We start from the raw sequence: 19,376 nt of genomic DNA, 5'->3' as shown, positions 1-19,376 counted from the left end.
TCCTGCCCGTGACATACACGGTCAACAGTGCTAACCCTCTCCAGGGAAACGATATCACCGCTTACCCCATTCGAGATGACAGGCGTACAGTTCAGCCAGGAGTTCAATAAACGAGACCATCGGAACAAAGATGATTGATTACGGACATCGGCAGCCACTCACCCGTAACCGCCTTTGGCCGGCCAGTCACTTTCGGCCAACTCTTCAGGGGGATCTTCTCGAACCTCCCTCATTGTCTCCATGGGAATCCCACTTATCATACCTCCACAACTAGTACCCTCTTCATCTACTTGCCTATCTCTACTCCTCTCCGACCCCATACTCTCACTACTAGATGTGGACAACGATATACTATCGCTACTAGACATACCTTTTTCGTGTTTACGGAAAGATGTCGACTAAAATTGGGAACTAGTCGGATAGTAAAATGCACACAAGATATCTGAATACAAAACTCTGGCAAATGAACCAAGTAACCCCTCACTCGTTTTGAAATCTGTATTTATAGGCCAGAATCCCAAACGACGAAAACCCCTTCCCGCCAAAACAACAACTCATACCAATCGACACCATCATTACAAAATACATGATTCTTAAAAACGATGGCGCCAGAACTTCCTGATTTGACCCCTGACACCCCTTCACCTACCTTCAAACGGTTACCACCTTTTAGCCTTAACACTGTTCATCACACTTAAAGGCTGGGGGACTGGTGTATCACACCTAGCCGGTTCCGCTAGCATATCAACACATATCACCCTTAACCGACACCTATGTCGGTCAAGGGTTGGGGACTGGTGTACCACACCAAACCAACTTAACAAAATAATGATAAAACGATCACCATATACCAAGGCATTCGAGTAACCGGCCAAGACTGGTAACCTAGACGTCTAGAGGAACTACCCACCTAAGACGACACACGAGCAACACAAACCGTCAAGGGAAGTAGTCGGTTGAGGTCGATAACTTCAATATACTTAGTAAAATGGAAGCCCCCGCGCTCAATAGGTCTTAAGGGCCTGGGTTAGGGCCTAGGCCCACTCACAGCCCAACCCATGAGATAATCAGACATAATTAATGCTCTATAAATACGCGTGGACCCCAGTAATTAAAGGTACGCATTCATTAATCACAAATTTGACCTTTTTGAGAGTTTTGACTCACTTGAGCTTCGGAGTCCCTTCTGCAGGTAACCCCTCCTAGGTCCAAACCGACATGTGTCAACCGAAAAGAGGCCAACTGAGGAGATAGCGGACTACATGGGTAAGGTGATGCTTGTACCTAACTTATCTTGTTTGTTCTCTGCAGGAACAACTAGAATCATATCTGGTTAAAATTATAAAGTGATATGTTAATAATAAATTTATACCTAAGGTCACATAAAAATAAAATGTATTGAAATAATGTTATGTATCATACTTTTGCATTTCAAATAAAAGGAAAATTAAATATACTTTCCGTTTTTAATAAAATGAATGACACTCATCTCTTTTGTATTTTTAATAAATGACACTGAACTTCCTAAATTTTAATAAAACCGTATCTACTTTATTTTATTTTAAAAATAAATTCAGGAATAGTTACGTTTCTCTAAATTGTATATATACTTTCGATTTTTCTTTTCATTATATAGCCTCTGTAGATATACTTAATGTGAAAAGAAAATGTATTTTTTATTCTTTTAAAAATTAATATGTAAATAAAAAAGTTAATATATGAATTTTAAAAAATAGAATTTAATTATCAAAGTTTTAATACTTATTATTTTAATATAATTTTTTCAGTGGTTCAAAGGGTCTGGTGTCTAAAGTCTTAACGCGCTTCCAGTACAGTAAAATAATAAATATTAAAGATCTGGCTACTTCGAACGCTTTTGTGTCCGATACAGATCATCTCTTTCGATTACTTACTTCCTTGGAATTCGCGTCTTCAACTTCCAAACTCCCAGATATGTACGATGTGCTCATCCACTTCACTGGAGAAGACATCCGCAGAAAATTTGTTTCCCATCTCGAATCTGCTCTCTCTGCAGTTGGATTCACCACTTTCCTTCTCCACCAGAATGCAGTGAACCCAATGCACATCGAAGAACATAATCTGAATCTGTGCAGAGTAGCAATTGTTGTTTTCACCAAAACCTATTCTCAGTCTGCTTGGTGTCTTCATCAGCTTCAACAAATCATTCAATGGCACCAAACTTATTGCCGACATGTTCTGCCCGTGTATTACGAAATTCAGCCATCTGATGTGCGTCTTCAGAACGGTGATTTTGGAAAAGCCTTCGAAGCAACTGCACACCAAACATTCTCAGAACAACAACTGGAGCATGGCATGTCCAGGTGGAGCCACGCACTCACCAAAGCTGCACATTTCTATGGATGGGATGAGAGCAATTACAGGTAAATCACTCACTCACTCTGTAAGCATATTATAAGCTTGTGTTTTAATTTTGATAATACATGACTCTTTCAATAATTGTTATTGAACTTAAAGGAGTGATGCGGAACTAGTGGACACAATTGTTAAGGGCGTTCTTAATTTACCACTCTTGTCTGCTACTGAATTTCCAGTTGGATTACAATCCTACGTGGAAAGAGTGATTCGCACTATCGAAAATGAATCCACCGGAGTTTGTATGATAGGGATAAGTGGAATGGAAGGATCTGGTAAAACCACCGTAGCCAAAGCCGTTTACAATCAAATTCATGATAGATTCATAGAGAAAAGTTTCATTGAAGATAATCCAGAAGTTAGTCGAACAAGAGGGCATCTTCATTTACTAAAAAAACTTCTTTTAGATATCCTGAAAATAAAGGTTGAGATACAGAACGTTGAGATGGGAAGAATTATGATTCGGGAAAGACTTTATGGGAAGAGGATGCTCATTGTACTTGATGATCTAAATCAGTATAAGTATCATGAATTATCAGACCTATGGGAATGTCGTGCATGGTCAGGCAGAGGAAGTGTAATAATAATTACTTCAACATATGAAAACCTACTAAGGACAAGTCAAGTTGATGCTGTTTTTCGGATAAATCCAATGAACCCAAATGAGTCCCTCGAGCTTCTTAGTTGGCACGCATTTAAAGAAGCAAAACCCAAAGAAGAATACCATGACCTTGCTAAAACAATAGTTACTCATTGTGGAGGACTACCTCTAGCCCTTGAAGTCCTTGGAAGTTATTTATATGAAAGGACGAAAAAAGAATGGCATACAGTATTGTCCAAATTAGTGAGAATTCCCCAGCTTGAAGTTCTACCGATATTGAAAATAAGCTTCAATGGTTTACGTAATCAAATGGAGAAAGATTTATTTCTTGATATATGTTGCTTCTTTGTTGGTAAAAGCAGAGCTTATGTTACGAAGATCCTAAATGGTTGTGGAATAGACGCGGATTCTGGAATAAGAGTTCTCATAGAACGTAGCCTCATAAAAGTAAAAAAGAACAATAAATTTGGAATGCATTCTGTGCTACGAGATATGGGACAACAAATTGTTCGTGAAATTTCAGGAAAGGAACCTGAGAACTGTCGGCGGTGGTACGATGAGCGGATGAAACATGCATTGTCAAAGAATAATGTAAGAACATTCTTAATCTACGGCTTTGAAACTTCTTTTGGTAGGGTTTGCTTTCTCATGTTCAATATATTTGTTTTTTCTTAACTTTTTTTTTATCACAGCACACAAAAGTCATGCAAACATTAAGAGATTTCTTCAAACCTTACCCTTTAGAGGTAAGAGACACATCAAGAATGCTGAAACTCGCTGGACATTCTGAGTACCTCTCCAAGAAACTGGGATGTATCAGTTTGCAAGGGTTTTCTTCAGATTACCTACCTAACGACCTTCATCTGCATGATGCCATAGTGATTGATATAAAACACAGTCTTCTTAGACTTGTCTGTAAAAAACCACAGGTTTTTATTACTTGCCATTTTCTTTGCAAACTCAGCTCAAGATAAATATAGTACTTGTTTCCACTTATAACTATTTTATTTCATCATTTTGTTTTCTAATATATTTTATCAAAAAACTATCTTCTTGAAGGTTTTGGCATCGCTAAAAGTCCTTAATCTTAGTCACTCCAAGTACCTGACAAAAGTCCTTGACTTTTCAAGACTACCAAGTCTTGAACAGCTCATTCTCAAAGATTGCCCAAGATTGCGTGAAGTGCACAAATCTATTGGATGTCTCTGCAATCTTACACTGCTAAATTTGAAGGACTGTACAAGTCTACGCAATCTCCCTGGAGAGATATATATGTTGAAGTCTTTAAAAACTCTCATTCTTTCTGGTTGTCCGAAGATTGACCTATTGGAAACAGATATAGTACAAATGAAATCCTTGGTAATTCTAATTACTGAAAATACAGCTTCGAAACAAGTGCCTTTTTCAATTGTAACCTCAAAAAGCATTGGATATATATCCTTATGTGGACTTGAGGGATTATCACATAATCTTTTTCCTTCTATCATTCGGTTTTGGATGTCACCAACAATGAATACCCTATCTTATAAACATTCGTTTTGCATGGATATGGAAAATAATAGTTGGGATGATTTTGCACCAATGCTTAGCAGCCTTGCAAATCTTCGAAGTGTTTTGGTGCAATGTGACACTGAGTTTCAACTATCAAAGCAACTAGAAACTATTATGATTGAATATGGAGCAAATAGTACAAAACCAGGAACTTCAAAGCAGCACTTCAAGTCTTCTTTGATTGGTGTTGGAAGATGCAAATATTTCTTCAATGCTGTCAGCAATAGCATTTCTCAGGTTCTTCTCTAGCTTTCCCTTTGTTCATTACCTTCACCATCAATTTAGTTATAAATTAACAGAACACAACAATACTAATTATAAATTATGTAGTATAAACTACAATACCAAACTTTTAGCACCCAACGCTTCTTCATACGCACAACTTCATCTAAAATTATCTAATTTCAATAACCAAGTGATTATACTTATACTAAGTTCTAGCAAATTGATTTCCACTTTCTTGCTTTGCTACCTTCATGATTGCTTTATTCCCAACGACAAAAACAGAACCGCATTCTGAATCCCTAAAGAAATGATGGTCATATATACTCAACAAAACTATTAACCACCAGATTTGTTTTAAACATGTATTAATTTTTGTTTAACTAAATAAGCCCTTATTTATCTCATGATACAGGTATTTGCAAGCATTGAGTCATGTGATGCTTCTCTCCCGGGTGACAATGATCCTTATTGGTTGGCCCATACAGGTGAGGGACATTCTGTGTCTTTCATTGTGCCTCAGAATCGTGTCCTGAATGGATTGACTTTATGTGTTGTTTATTTATCAATTCCTGAAATTGTGGCAAGTGAATGTCTTAGAAGTGTCTTAATTGTTAATTACACAAAGTGCACATTACATCTACACAACCATGGCACGGCAATTTTCTTTAACGATATAGATTGGCGTGGTATAATATCAAATTTAGGATCTGGAGACAAGGTGGAGATTTTCTTGATTTTTTGTCATGGATTGGTAGTCACGAGAACAATTGTCTATCTGATATTTGCTGAATCAAATGACTTAGAAATGGAACCTGTGCCAACGAAAAATTCCCACGTTAGATTTATAAAAAAAGTTTAAGTCATTTATCCTCTTTGAGAACAGCAGGATCCCTTGAGTTATGGAGTTAATCCTTGTGTCTTTGCGTGTAATTTAGTTTTTCTTAAACTTTTGAGAACAGAAGTATCCCTTAAGTGTAATTTCTCAAAATTGTAATGTGACTTTTGAGCCATTTTTTATCTTGTTTGAGAACAGCAGAATCCCTTGAATTATGGAATCCTTGTGTCCTTCAGTGTCATATATTGTCTCATACTTTCGTTGTGTTTCTTTGAGTATAGTTACATTTAAGAAATTCATGTTTATTACATCCTATTTCTCGCTCATCGTATTGTGCTTCCTTGATTTTATTTGAGCTGTTTATTGTATATGCTTTATGGTTGTTGCTTTTGTCAATTCTTTTACCTTTTATAGCATATAACATTTCATTAAGAAATCCTCGAAAAAAAAATACAAAAAAATCCTGCATTATGAAATAAAGAGATCTGCGATTCGATCTTCTGTTACGTGTTTTGCCTTGGTATCAGTTAGAAAGTCTCTGTTTTAGTTTCAATATAGTGAGCACCGTGGCCTCATCCCTTTGTTTAAGGCTAAATGAAACAAAGTTTAATTTTATTTCTTGTTATTTTCGCTGATTCTATTTATTTTATGTACGTTTTAAATATATCATTTTTTATCATTTATATTTATAAGTTTTATTACAGTTTTCAGTTACGTACAAGGCACGTAACTCTATTTGAGTTTATCATGTAAAAAATGATATTCAAGCAAAAAGCTTTGTATTTCTTGTAATTCTTTATTTGAGTTTATCATGTAATACCTTTGTCCTTTATAAAATTTAAGTGCAATGCTTAAGTTAATATGAGCAAATGGAAACTTACCATATATGATTGATTTTATGGGTAACAAGATATTTATGAACACATGTTTTGTCAATCTTGAGAAGTATAAATTATACGGATCTTAACAATCACTCGTTTGTGATGAGTAATTCTATGTGTTTTGTAAGATATAACATAAAAAACAAAGATGCAGAAAGAAGGTGACAATGCAACATAGTTTATAGTGTTTTATGTATTGAAGACAAAACACATTTTCTCCCACCTCACTTTTGTCAGATCAAGAAGGATAGAGAGAAAAACAAAACTATATTTCCATAATTATGGTAGTTGATGGGTTACCTATGAGCGCTTTGAGAAGGGCTAAGCCATAGAAACATGCAGATATAGATAGCAAATGGAGAGGCTACACTGATTTACGGTTTGTTGTTTAGGAAAGGCGTGAGTTGAAGCAGTACCGTTAAATAAATATGAAACGCTTCCCTGAACTTTTATACTATTAGAAAAGAGTATAAGGGAGAAAAAGTAAACATGAAACTGTGAATTGTATAGTATTTCACTTGCATATCTAAGAGTATAAACACAGTATATATATAGGCTTTGTAGCCTATTGTCAGAAAAATAGAATAGGAAAGAAACAGGGCATTCAGTTGAATAACTGAATGCTGTTACACTTCTCTAATATAGACCGACATAACCTCAAAAATCTAGCTATAATAGTTTATACTACCAAATTTGTTAGGTATTTGTTATCCTCATGCGGAGAGAAGAAAAGAACTCAAGCAGGTTACCAGATATGTCTCTAAAACAAAATCAGACCAAAGAGAAACAAAGGACATGAAAAAGAACCTTAGCCTCAATTACTCGCTGGTTTCAGCTTCTTTGATTTAACCTTGGCATCCATGAAAAAATAGGCCCATTCGCTCTTAATGGACAGTTAAAGATCAAGGAATTGCCACCTACATATTACTCCAAGGCAACTCAGAGGCCAGTTTAAGGAAATATAAACACTTCAACATACAGAAATTAAGAACATATAACCTCAAACTTTATTTTACATACAAAAATATTAGGGACTTATTGATGAAAGAAATATTTTACATTGCCATTGCTTAAGACAAATTGAACAGAGGTGCTTAGTATACACCAAAGGTGTTAAACAAAAGTAAAGTCTCAAGGATACAGAACAAAATTGAGCAACTTCTCCAACATGAATAATCAGTTTCTCTACACAAGAAGAATCAATTGTGTATGACATGTGTTTGCTATGTAAATTGTATTGGAACTTACATTATGCACAATTTTTCTATCTTAAGCTACAAAAGACTACACAAGGGTCCATAATTTGAGTCCCCAATGGCTCTCTGCTGGCGTTTTCTCCAACAATAATGTTTCATTCCAAAATGGTATTGTTTTTCGTTAATTTTTATGTTCTGTTGGCCTTGGTTGTGAATAGAGCAGAGAATTTATAACATGATTATTGGTTACTGGCTGTGTTGTACTTGATAGATACGACACTCACACTAGAGATTTTAGTGTATGGCAAATTTTAAGCAAGCAAAACATTCATATAGCACTTGCAGTAACAATAATGAATTAAAATGTTCTTTGTTGGCATAAATGGTTATAGATTTTCAACGTTAAAGTTTGCCGATATTTCTATGCCTTCTTCTCTCGCTAACATTCTTATTTTCTAAGAACTGAACAGAGTACTTGCAGATAAATAATATGACTAGAAAAGTGAGTTGAACAAAAGTAGAAAGAAAATGCACCTAACCTAACTTTTTCTTAAACTACATTTTAAAGATAGGAAGCAATCCTACGATAGGAAGGGGATGCCATACCCAAAGCTAATTCTAAATTAGAGTCATATACTACAACTTGGGAGGAAAATAAAACATAAACCCTAAATTCAAACAAATTAACCAAGACAAACACCTAAATTAAAATGGTGAGACAATGAACTTAATTTGCCAAACAAGAACTGCACTTTTCATAACTGCAAAACAAAGTGTTGCCTTTTCAAAAACAATAAAGCAATGAGATGCTGTGAGGAATACGCACCTGGGGACGAGGACGGCCCAATGAAGACTGAGATGTGTTGAGAGGAACGTTGACAGCGAGACACAGATTATTTACCATTTTTTTAGTGTTTCTTATGATGTTGTGACAGGGGTTTCTGATTTATTTATAATTACGTGAAAAACTACCTCTATTAGATAACAAACTACTACCCTAAAAGTCATTTTAAACCAATGAATTCTCCGTCTATAAGAATTTTTAAAATTATGAATATTTAATAACACAATGCAAAGAAAATGAAATCTATTGTTAAAGAATGAATGTATAAATCAAGCAGCAATAAAACACGGTATTGAGAAACAGACGAAGTCTGAACATTAACATAAACTTGTTTCAACAACAAATTTTTGCTAGGTAATTTTGCTTTATGTTTGGGACAGGAGAATGTACACAACTCTTCATGTGATGGAAATTCGGTAGTTTTATTACTTGCAGAAAACCATTCTCCCTGCATGACAATTCCACAAACGGATACCAACTAAAAAGCTCAAGGGCTTCATTTTGGTTCATAACATCCAGTTTATAAACATAATTAACTTTGAGTTGGTTCAGTACCTGAAGATCTCTAGTTGTAATGATTATTACAGTTCCTTGAACGAAAAATTCACGACTCCCGCATATATAGGTTTTCTAACTGGGGAAACTCACTCACATCATCAAGCACAATGAGCAACTTTCGTCGAAAAAGTTCATTCCCCATATTAATTCATCCCTTCCGGGTGCTTTGCAACACGAACATGGTTAGGTCACGATAAAGATGACTTAGCAAATCAAAATCCCTTGTTTGATTCCAAACTTCTCTAATATTTTCAACAAAACTCTTACTGATGAATAGACGATGAATTCAATTATAGATGGCTTTGCCTAAGGTAGTTTTACCCGATCCTCCCATTCTCCATATCCCTATCATACACACTTTGGTGGAATTATTTTCAATACATCCAATCACCTTTTCCACGTGCGACTCTAATCCAACAGGAAATTGGGCAGTAAACAAGTCTATATAGTTCAGTAATATCTGAATGTTCAGAACAATTCGCTCTACATGTTCAGCATCATGCCTTCAAGATGAATGATAATGTGTTACCAAAATAAATCACAACCTTAGCATATGCTTCATTCACTCTTAAATGAAAGAAAGCAGGAAGGATTCATTTGTTTACCTGAAATCTCTGACATCACAACCAGTGATATCTGCTGCTTTCGTGAGTGCACCGCTCCACCTGGACAACGCATGTTCCACTTGTTCTCTTGAATAGCTTTTGTGTGCAGTTTCTTCCAACACTTTTCCAAAATCATTTTTATGGTGACGTACATCGAATGCTTCAATATCGTAAAATACAGGCACAACTATTTGGCCAAAAGTTTGGTGGCATTCAATGATTTTTTCAAGCTCAAGAAGACAGTTGATAAATTTAGTGTATGTTTTGGTGAAAACGATTATTGCGATCTCTTAAGATTTTAAACATTTAGAAGAAAAAGATGAAAGATAGAATTTCAATGATATCTCCAGAAGGAAAAACTGTTACAACAATTAAAATTGCCTTTATTTATAATAAAAGAAGGGTGCAGTAAAATCCTATTCTAGATGATGCTCCATCGTAACATTGCCAGCCTATAATCTGTTGAGGTTGTTAGCGGTGGATAGTGGAAAAGATTCTGCAGCTGAGTGGGATGATTTGATTGTCTGCAGCTGAGAACTCAAATTTAGACCGTAAATTTCTTGTTGCAGCTCAGATATTCTGATAAGGTCTCCTTGAGAGAATCGTTCTTTCAAATCATTCCACATATCTATAGCATTTTCCAGAACTATGATGCTCTGGCCAATGAGACTCAATCACGGAGTTTATAATCCATAAGTGAATAATCATGTTGCAGCGACTCCAACTCTTATAACTTGGATCAAAAGTGCTGGGAATCGGTATACTCCCATCAACAAACTCAAACTTATTTTTGGCACCCAAAGCACGTTTCATGGTTCGTGCCCACGCATGATAATTTGAACCATTCAACATGGGAGTGACAATAACAGAGGAAGGGCCATCACATGGATGAATATAATAGGGATTAGTGGGATCTTGTGATGGATCTATTTGACTACCACCAGTATTGGAACCGGAACCACTACCTTGGGCCATCAGAGTTACAACCTGGCTCTGATACCATCTTAAGATTTTAAACATTTAAAAGAAAAAGATGAAAGATAGAATTTCATTGATATCTCCAGAAGGAAAAACTGTTACGGCAATTAAAATTGCCTTTATTTATAATAAAAGAAGGGTGCAGTAAAATCCTATTCTAGATGATGCTCTATCGTAACATTGCCAGCCTATAATCTATTGAGGTTGTTAGCGATGGATACTGGAAAAGATTCTGCAGCTGAGTGGGATGATTTGATTGTCTGCCCTGCTGAGTTGGTGTATTTGTGAAAATCCAATTTTACCCTTTTCATCATTTTCGTAATTTAACACGATCTTAGAACCTGCTATTGCTCGCTTGTGTTCTTCCAGCTTCATTCCCTCCAAGTTCTCTTCGCTAATCAAAGTTTTGACTTGAGCTTGTAAAAGGGCAGAGTGGAGATGAGAAACGAACCTTTTACCGATGTCTTTCCCTTCAAAATTGATGAATGCATCGTATATGAAATGGGGTGCTGATTTAAAGAAGGATAAAGATAAAGACGAAGATGATGATGAAGAAGAAGAAGCGAACTCCATCGATGAACTTGAAGTCAACTCTTCGCAGGTAAAGCAATAATGTTAAGATTAACACGTTCTGTATGTGGTCTCCGAGTGCATTATTATGACCCACCCGCAATCGCTCTATGTTAAATGCATATACGTTTGATATTTTTCCTCCTGAACCCACCTCAGTATGCAATTATTCTGCAACCTTCACGTTAAATTTTTACAAAAACACTTTAAGAGCTGCAATTACTCACTTTCGATTTCAAAGAAAAATTTCAAATCACTTCTTTTTATTAAAATATTTATGGTGTTTAGTTAAGACTTTTAAAGAAATTATGATATTCTACCAAACCTATTAAAAATATTTAGAAAAGGACAAACTTAAATAACATTTTAAAGAAAAACAATACATGTGGGGAATTCATAGTTTTTCTGTTCTTTTTTTTTTTTCATTCTAACACAAGAAAGATGACTACCACTGAAAATTGGTTTAATTGATTAAAGTGCATAGCACAAGTAAGAATATATTTCCACGGGACATCTTAATTTTTTTAATAGAAACCTTATATCAGGTTTATTAAGTAATTTTTTATTTAATTTTTGTTTACGTTTCTTGTGATGCTGTGACAAGGGTTTATCATTTTTTTTCTTTAATTACGTGAAAAACTACCTCTGTTAGATAACAACTGCTAACCTAAAAGTCATTTAAACCAATGAATTCTCCATCTATAAAAATTGTTAAAATTAATAAATATTTAATAACACAATGCAAAGAAACTGAACATTATTGTTAAAGAATGAATGTATAAACCAAGCACCACAATACAAAACATATTATTGAGAAACAGAGGAGCAGTCTGAACATTAACTTACACAAGTTTCAAGAGCAAAATTTAATTAAATAAATAGAACATGATTTATCATGAGTAAGACAAGTTATAAATTCTGATTAACTCTTGGACGTTGTTCTCATTATTTGTTCTTTATTGACCTTTACACAAGGAATATGGGTTCTTTATTTCATAGCTGTCTTGTAACAGAGGATATTCACTTGTGCTAATTACATAAGACATTTTTCACCTTGGTTTGCTTAGTTCTATTTACAATTGTAATGTTTGACATGTTGTCCACCTTCATCATGTAGCTGTCCCATATTATTCAAAACGTTTCTAAGTTAGCTCTTCATTTCCATCAAAAGCATATGAGGTTTGAAGTGAGCTCTGCTGGTTGAATGCAGTTTCTAAGACAACCCCTGGGTAGCTTGTCTCCTGCGATGAATATAGCAAAGACAAACAATTGATAAATCCTTAAATATGTGTTCATCATTGATACTCAGTACTGAGTCTCACAAGTTAACAACACAAGCATTGTACTTAAAAAGGAAACACATTCCAGAGAAGTTTGAAAATCATATAATGTTCTTACAATGTTCTTTGTCAATACATCTTTTACGTCACCCTGAAACCATAATAGACTTCTTTTCGCCGATTCTTTTGGCCATCTCTGACGGATAATTTCTCTTCCCATGTCCTGTAACAAAGGATGCATTTCAAGTTTGTTGTTCCTGTCAACTTGTATGAGGCCACATTTTATGAGAACTGTTATTCCAATATCAGCATGCTCTTCCCAGTTATTTAGCATTTCTGTAACATAGCCTCTCTCTCTACCAATAAAGAAAAAACATACATCAAGAAATATATTCTGTTCCATGTCACTTAAACCGTCAAAACTTATTTTCAATTTTTTTTGAACTACACCCGTAGGAATTATTTTTAGTTTTGACAATACACTTTCCCACTCTTCGATTGTTCTGTCACATAAAAAGGAACCAAGGACCTGAAGAGCTAGTGGTAATCCTCCACATTGAGCAACTATGTTTCTTGCAAGTTCCTTCACGTCTTTTCTTGGTTTTGCTTCACCGAAGGCATGACAACTGAAAAGCTCAAAGGAATCATTTTCGTTCATACCATCCATTTTATAAACATAATCTACTTTGAGTCGGTTTAGCAGCCGAACATCTCTAGCTGTAATGATTATCACACTTCCTTGACCGAACCATTCACGATTCCCGCATAGGTTTTCTAATTGGCTAAACTCATTTACATCATCAACCACAATGAGCAACTTTTTTAGTGAAAGTTCAGTCTCGATCATAGTTCTTCCCATCCCATGGCTTTCCACCTTTAACGTGGATTTTAGGACATCATAAATAAGATTTTTTTGCAAATCAACGTCCGTTCTATATACTCGATTCCGAACTTCTGCAATATTTTCTATAAAACTCTTACCAATGAATTGACGATAAATTCGATTGTAGATGGCTTTGGCTATGGTTGTTTTACCTGATCCTCCCGTTCCCCATATCCCTATCATACAGACTTCAGCGGAATGGTTTTCAATACATCCAATCAGCTTTTCCATGTGCGACTCTAATCCTACAGGAAATCGAGTAATAGACAATTCTGAATAGTCCAACAATGTCTGAACGCGGCTAACAATTACTTCCACGAGTTCAGCATCATGCCTTCAAGATGAATAGAAACGTTTTATCACAACCTTAACATATGATTCATTCAGTCTCAAAGGAATGAAAGTAAGGATTCATTAGTTTACCTGAAATATCTGGCATCCCAACAAGTGATACCTGCAGCTGTGGCGAGTGCACGGCTCCACCTGAACAACGCATGTTCCACTTGTTCTCCTGAATAGCTTTTGTGTGCAGCTTCTTCCAACGCTTTTCCAAAATCACCCTTCTGATGATGTACATCCAATGGGTCAATCTCGTAAAATACGGGCAGAACTATTTGGCCAAAAGTTTGGTAGCATTCAACGATTTTTTCGAGCTCAAGAAGACAACAAGTAGATTCAGTGTATGTTTTGGAGAAAATGATTATTGATATCTTAGAGCCTGCTATTGATCGCATATGTTCTTCCACCTTCATTCCCTCCTGAACATTCTCCTCGTTAATCAAAGTTTCGAATTCAGCTTGTAAAAGGACAGAATGAAGATGAGAAACGAACTTTTTACCGATTTCTTCTCCCCCAAAGTTAATGAACACATCGTATATGAAATGGGGTTCTGATTTTAATAAGGATGAAGATGATGATGATGAAGAAGCGAACTCCATCGAAGGACTTGAAGTCAACTCTTCAAATATAAAGCACTAATGTTAACATGTCATCCCATAAGAAACATCAGAATAAAAAGACTGTATATTTAAAATAAAACAGAAAATGCTAATAAAAGAAGTAGATATGCGTTACGAAACCCACCAATATTTTCCTCCTGGACCCACCTCAGTGTGCATATTTCGTTTCCTGCCACCTTCTCCTTGAATTTAAGATACTTTTAAGGGCTGCAATTATTCACTTTGAATTTCAAAAATAATTCAAATAACTTTATTCTATTAAAAGATTTATTGTATTCCTTTAAGACTTTTAAACACAGAAAGAAATTCTATTGAAACTATTAAAATGATTTAGAAAAAGACAAATGTACCTAATCGACACTGTTTTAGTATGGAATCAGACGATCTCAAGAACTTTGTGTCAATTCTCCCTTTGCTCCTCTCTGAACTCTCCCTGAATATGCTCGTTGCGTGAACTCCGAGGGTGGGGGTACCTGCAGTACTCTGACGCTCAACTTAAATATGTTAGTTTTGAAATGGTTAAAATGCCAAGAAGGGGGGTTGAATTGGCTAATTAAAACTTTACCTTGTGTTTGGATAGAGCATTTCAACAAGGCTTAGAAATTGAAATGCTTTGTATTTGAATTGCTTGTAATTAAATTCCATTCATTTTTAAATAACTTGTTTGGATAAGGAAATTAAAATACCTTACATTTCATTTTGTTATTTAGAAAAAAAATTGAATTTATTGTGAGATAAAATTTAATTTTAACAATATTTATTTTACGCTTAATTATGTCTCGAGTTCATGATAAATTTGGAAACATGCTCGACAACCCAGATGGGTCGAGCAGACCCAACTACGCAATCGAATTGGTTAGACCTGGCGACCCACCCTAGCTGGACCGACTACGAAGCCCAGACAGGCTGGGTGGCCCGATGATCTAGAGGCCTGACGGCCCATACTGTATGATTGTGCCGTCAAGTTCGTCAATATGGCCTAGTCAAACCCGTCTAGGTCATTGGTCCAATGCTCCAGACTGGTGGAAGGAACATGCTTTTGTTCTCATTAAACTTTAATCCATAATGATTGAATAATAAGGGATATGACCAAAACTGGGTTTGTTTGGGTCACAAACACATAAAATATTGTGATGTTTATTTGGTTTATTAGAAGAGAGAAAATTGAAATGAAAAAGGAGAGAGTGATAGAGTAGAACTAAAAAAGAAGAAACCGACATGTGTAGCCATGGTAATAAGATGGATCATATTATTAAATTATGTAAGTGCATTCATATTATTATTATATAATTTTGACACTCCAGCTAAGCATGCATTGACTCAAAGGGGTGAATTGAAATCATAAGTAAAATTGCAGTGTGTGCCTGCCCTCAGAAAAAGACAAGGCCATTAGCAGTACATGGAACTAAGACTAGGTATTTGGGTTTTCTAATTAATCATCCAGGTTTTCAGGGAGGAATGCACTTACATAACACGTTTATGGAATTTAATACATAGAGTGATTGGTATCTTTCCAGAACTAATGGTTTCTTTAATCACATAGTGTTTTACGTTCTTAATAAAAAATTCAAGGTTCTATCATATTTCAAGTCTTTTTTATTAGCGTTCTTTGTTTTCGGACAACTTTGTATTCGTCAAGTAATTTTAAATTTTGATGCAAAATATATGGTTTTTTAATCCTGAAATTCCTTACCAGATTCTTAGAAGAGATGACAAGTGCAAGAACTGTGATTTTAACATCTTTTATGATTATCGTTGTACATTTGAACAGTTGACTTCAATTCTTTTGATGGAGTTCGCTTCTTCATCATCATCATCATCATCCTCATCCTTCATAAAATCAGAACCCCATTTCATATACGATGCATTCATCAACTTTTGGGGAGAAGACATCGGTAGAAAGTTCGTTTCTCATCTCCATTCTGCCTTTTTACAAGCGCAAGTCAAAACTTTTATTAGCCAGGAGAGTCTGCCGAAGGAACTGGAGCTGGAAGAGCACATGCGAGCAATAGGAGGCACTAAGATTGCAATAATCGTTTTCTCCAAAACATACACTGAATCTGCCTGTTGTCTTCTTGAGCTAGAAAAAATTATTGAATGCCTCGAAACTTTTGGCCAAATAGTTTTGCCCGTATTTTACGAGAATGAACCACTGTATGTACGTGATGAGAAGAATGATTTTGGAAAAGCGATGGAAGAAACAGCACACAAAAGCTATTCAGGAGAACAACGGGAGCAAGTGTTGTCGAGGTGGAGGCGTGCACTAAACAAAGCTGCAGGTATCACTGGTTTGAATGTTAGAGAGTTCAGGTAAACAAACGAATCCTTCCTACTTTCTTTCGTTTGAGACTGAATGAAGCATGTGTTAAGGTTTTGATTTAATTTTGGTAATACATTACCACTCATATTGAAGGCATGATGCTCAACTTGTGGCGGTAACTGTTAGACGCGTTCAGTCATTGCTGGGCTATCAAGACTTGTCTGTTATCCCATTTCCTGTTGAATTAGAGCCGCACGTGGAAAAGGTGATTGGATGTATTGAAAATATTTCCACCAAAGTGTTTATGATAGGAATATGTGGAAAGGAAGGATCGGGTAAAACAGCAATAGCCAAAGCCATCTATAATCGAATTTATCGTTTATTCATTGCTAAGAATTTTTTTGACTATATTAAAGGAGTTTGGGATCCAGTTGATAAAAGGTATGTTGATTTGAAAGAATTTGTTAATGATGTCCTAAAAGACAAGTTGGAGTTTGAAAGAACTGTGATGGAAAGAGTTATTATGGATTACAATGAACATTCTCGAAGGAAGTTGCTCATTGTGTTTGATGATGTGACTGTGTTTGGCCAATTAAAAAACCTATACCGGAATCGTACACGTTTCGGTCAAGGAACTCTAATAATCATTACAACTAGAGATGTTCGAATACTGAAGCGACTCAAAGTTGATTATGTTTATAAAATGAATGTTATGAACTAAAATGATTCCCTTTAAATTTTCAGTTCTCATGCTTTCAGATAAGCAAACCAAGAAAAGAACTGAAGGAACTTGCAAGAAACATTGTTGTTTATCGTGGAGGACTACCCGTAGCTCTTAAGTTCCTTGGTTCCTTTTTATGTGTTAGAACAATGGAAAAGTGGGATTGTGTATTCTCAAACCTAAAATTAATTCCCACTGGTATACTTCTTGATGCGTGTATTGTTAAAGAGAGAGAGACTATGTCACAAAGATACAAGTTGAAAGGAACAACCCTTGAAATGCATTCTTTGTTACGTGACATGGGCAGAGACATTATCCGTAAGAGATGGCCAAAGCAACAGAGGAAAAGAAGTCGATTATGGTTTCAGGATGATGTTAAAGATGTAGTACTGACAAAGAATATTGAAAGAACATTCCTTATATGATTTTGAAACTTGCTTTTTGTCTCTTCCTGTTTGTAATTGAGATTTTCCTATATATTTTAAGGTCATATTTGCATTTTATTTTTCTTGGGTTTTGTTGAGTTGAAATTTGTGATAATCTTAATTTATGGGAATTTGTTAGTCCTTACGTTTTTGCTGACTTAAATCCTTTTGTAATATATATTATCTATTTACCTATTACACAAAGTAATGAAATGAGTTTTTCTCCTTCATTACTTCTGAATCCAAAACCAGCTCTCTTCTCTGTTTTTTCACATTCTCTTTTACTGTGTTTGATTTTGTTACCTTCAATCAAAAGTTTAGTTGATCTTTAAGGACATGTGACAGGGAATGGAAACTAGTTAAAATTTCATATAATCCAAATCCAAAAAGGGAATGCTCAAAAGAGAGCATGTCATCAAGCAACAACTTTCTTCATCCATCTTTAGTGTTTGTAGGAGAAAATTATGACTTGTGGGCTACCCTACAAAAGTGAAAACTTGCTTGAGAGCTCAAATTTTAGGGGATGTGGTGGAAGATGGAAGTAATCTAACTCCATAAGCACACAACACAATAATAGCTCAAAGAAGAACACATAATGAAGAAGAGACAAAGGATAGGGATTTGTTATTTCAGATAGTGAAATCAAAGTCTACAAGCTTTAAAAAGCTCCATATATATTTACATAGGAACCAAGAGCCTGATATATTAGAATTGACAATTATCTTTTACCTTAGGTATTTAAACGAAGTGAAATAAAGCTACCTATGTAAGAAGATTATGCAGTGAAGTATAACTTATTGTGTCATTGTATGTTAATGATTATCTAGTTATTGAAAATACTTCAGGTTCCTTGAGAAAATTTTAATGTGACATGTTATCCTAGTGAAAAAATAGGTGCTTCTGTTTATAGAAGATTAATTGGAATTTTATTGTATCTTTCACGCCACTAGACCAGACAGAGTGATTGTTCTGGTTAACATCATTATTGTAGCAAATCGAGTATTATGAACGCAAGAGGCATATCTAATTATGATTTACAAATTTTAAAGGACGAAAGTGAAGATCTACAAGCATTTGCAAATAGTGCTTGGACAGGAAGTTTAGATGATTCCAAAAGTATCTCTGGTTATGTTTTTGATTGGTAGTGGTATGTTCTCTTAGGTTGAAAATACTGATAATTTTCTAGGTCTGTTCTCTTGTAATCGAGTATTACAAGGATACTTTATATTTTCTGTTTGCTCTGTTTTCTTAGGTTGAAAATACGGATAATTTTGTTTTTACATCAGGGTTGGTTTGTGGTTGTATGGTGTTTTTGTAGAATATACTGTTGGTCCTTATTTTGTGCTAATTTACATCCTTTTGTAATATATATTACCCACAACACTCAATTATGAGATGAGTTTTCCTCCATTCTGACTCGCTCACTGTCTTTGATTTTGTAACTCTATCCAAGGAAAAGCCTTTTAGCCTTACCTATAAAAGTTAACTTTGTATCTTCATTTTGTTAATGTTTTATATACAAAGTCCATTTTTGATGATTAGTTTACTATTCCTTATACGATGCCACAATAAAATAGACTGTGTGAAAGGAAAAACAGAATAGTCTTGGA

General features: G+C 35.2%; 3 protein-coding genes across 6 annotated transcripts; 2 read left to right on the top strand and 1 right to left on the bottom strand.

The window, feature by feature from the left end:
• The first annotated feature begins 602 nt into the window (after positions 1–602).
• Positions 603–7,498, top strand: LOC114165123 (TMV resistance protein N-like). The gene is made up of 6 exons (XM_028049790.1): positions 603–658; positions 1,788–2,402; positions 2,497–3,586; positions 3,688–3,924; positions 4,055–4,783; positions 5,184–7,498. Exons 1-6 carry the CDS (start codon positions 603–605, stop codon positions 5,628–5,630), a joined length of 3,174 nt encoding a protein of 1,057 aa, XP_027905591.1. The 3' UTR covers positions 5,631–7,498.
• A 2,905-nt stretch (positions 7,499–10,403) lies between these two features.
• On the top strand, positions 10,404–17,846 carry LOC114166789 (disease resistance protein TAO1-like). Of its 3 annotated transcripts, none has more exons than XM_028051621.1 (4): positions 10,404–11,269; positions 16,132–16,670; positions 16,774–16,885; positions 17,380–17,846. In XM_028051621.1, the coding sequence occupies exons 1-4, from the start codon at positions 11,129–11,131 to the stop codon at positions 17,764–17,766; spliced, it is 1,179 nt and encodes a 392-aa protein (XP_027907422.1). In that variant the 5' UTR covers positions 10,404–11,128; the 3' UTR covers positions 17,767–17,846. The 3 variants fall into 3 exon arrangements, with proteins under 3 accessions (XP_027907422.1, XP_027907421.1, XP_027907420.1); XM_028051620.1 differs by having other exon boundaries at positions 17,365–17,846; XM_028051619.1 differs by having other exon boundaries at positions 10,406–11,269; positions 16,774–17,581.
• LOC114166788 (TMV resistance protein N-like) lies at positions 12,155–14,413 on the bottom strand. 2 transcript variants are annotated; one of them, XM_028051618.1, is made up of 4 exons: positions 14,240–14,389; positions 13,825–14,159; positions 12,637–13,735; positions 12,155–12,479 (listed from the first exon to the last, which is right to left on the bottom strand). In XM_028051618.1, exons 1-4 carry the CDS (start codon positions 14,270–14,272, stop codon positions 12,381–12,383), a joined length of 1,566 nt encoding a protein of 521 aa, XP_027907419.1. In that variant the 5' UTR covers positions 14,273–14,389; the 3' UTR covers positions 12,155–12,380. The 2 variants fall into 2 exon arrangements, with proteins under 2 accessions (XP_027907419.1, XP_027907418.1); XM_028051617.1 differs by having other exon boundaries at positions 13,825–14,413.
• Positions 17,847–19,376: the final 1,530 nt, after the last annotated feature.

This window comes from Vigna unguiculata, chromosome 10, assembly GCF_004118075.2.
Source record: "Vigna unguiculata cultivar IT97K-499-35 chromosome 10, ASM411807v1, whole genome shotgun sequence".
Lineage (NCBI taxonomy): Eukaryota > Viridiplantae > Streptophyta > Magnoliopsida > Fabales > Fabaceae > Vigna > Vigna unguiculata.
This window is presented reverse-complemented; position numbering and strand designations above follow the sequence as displayed.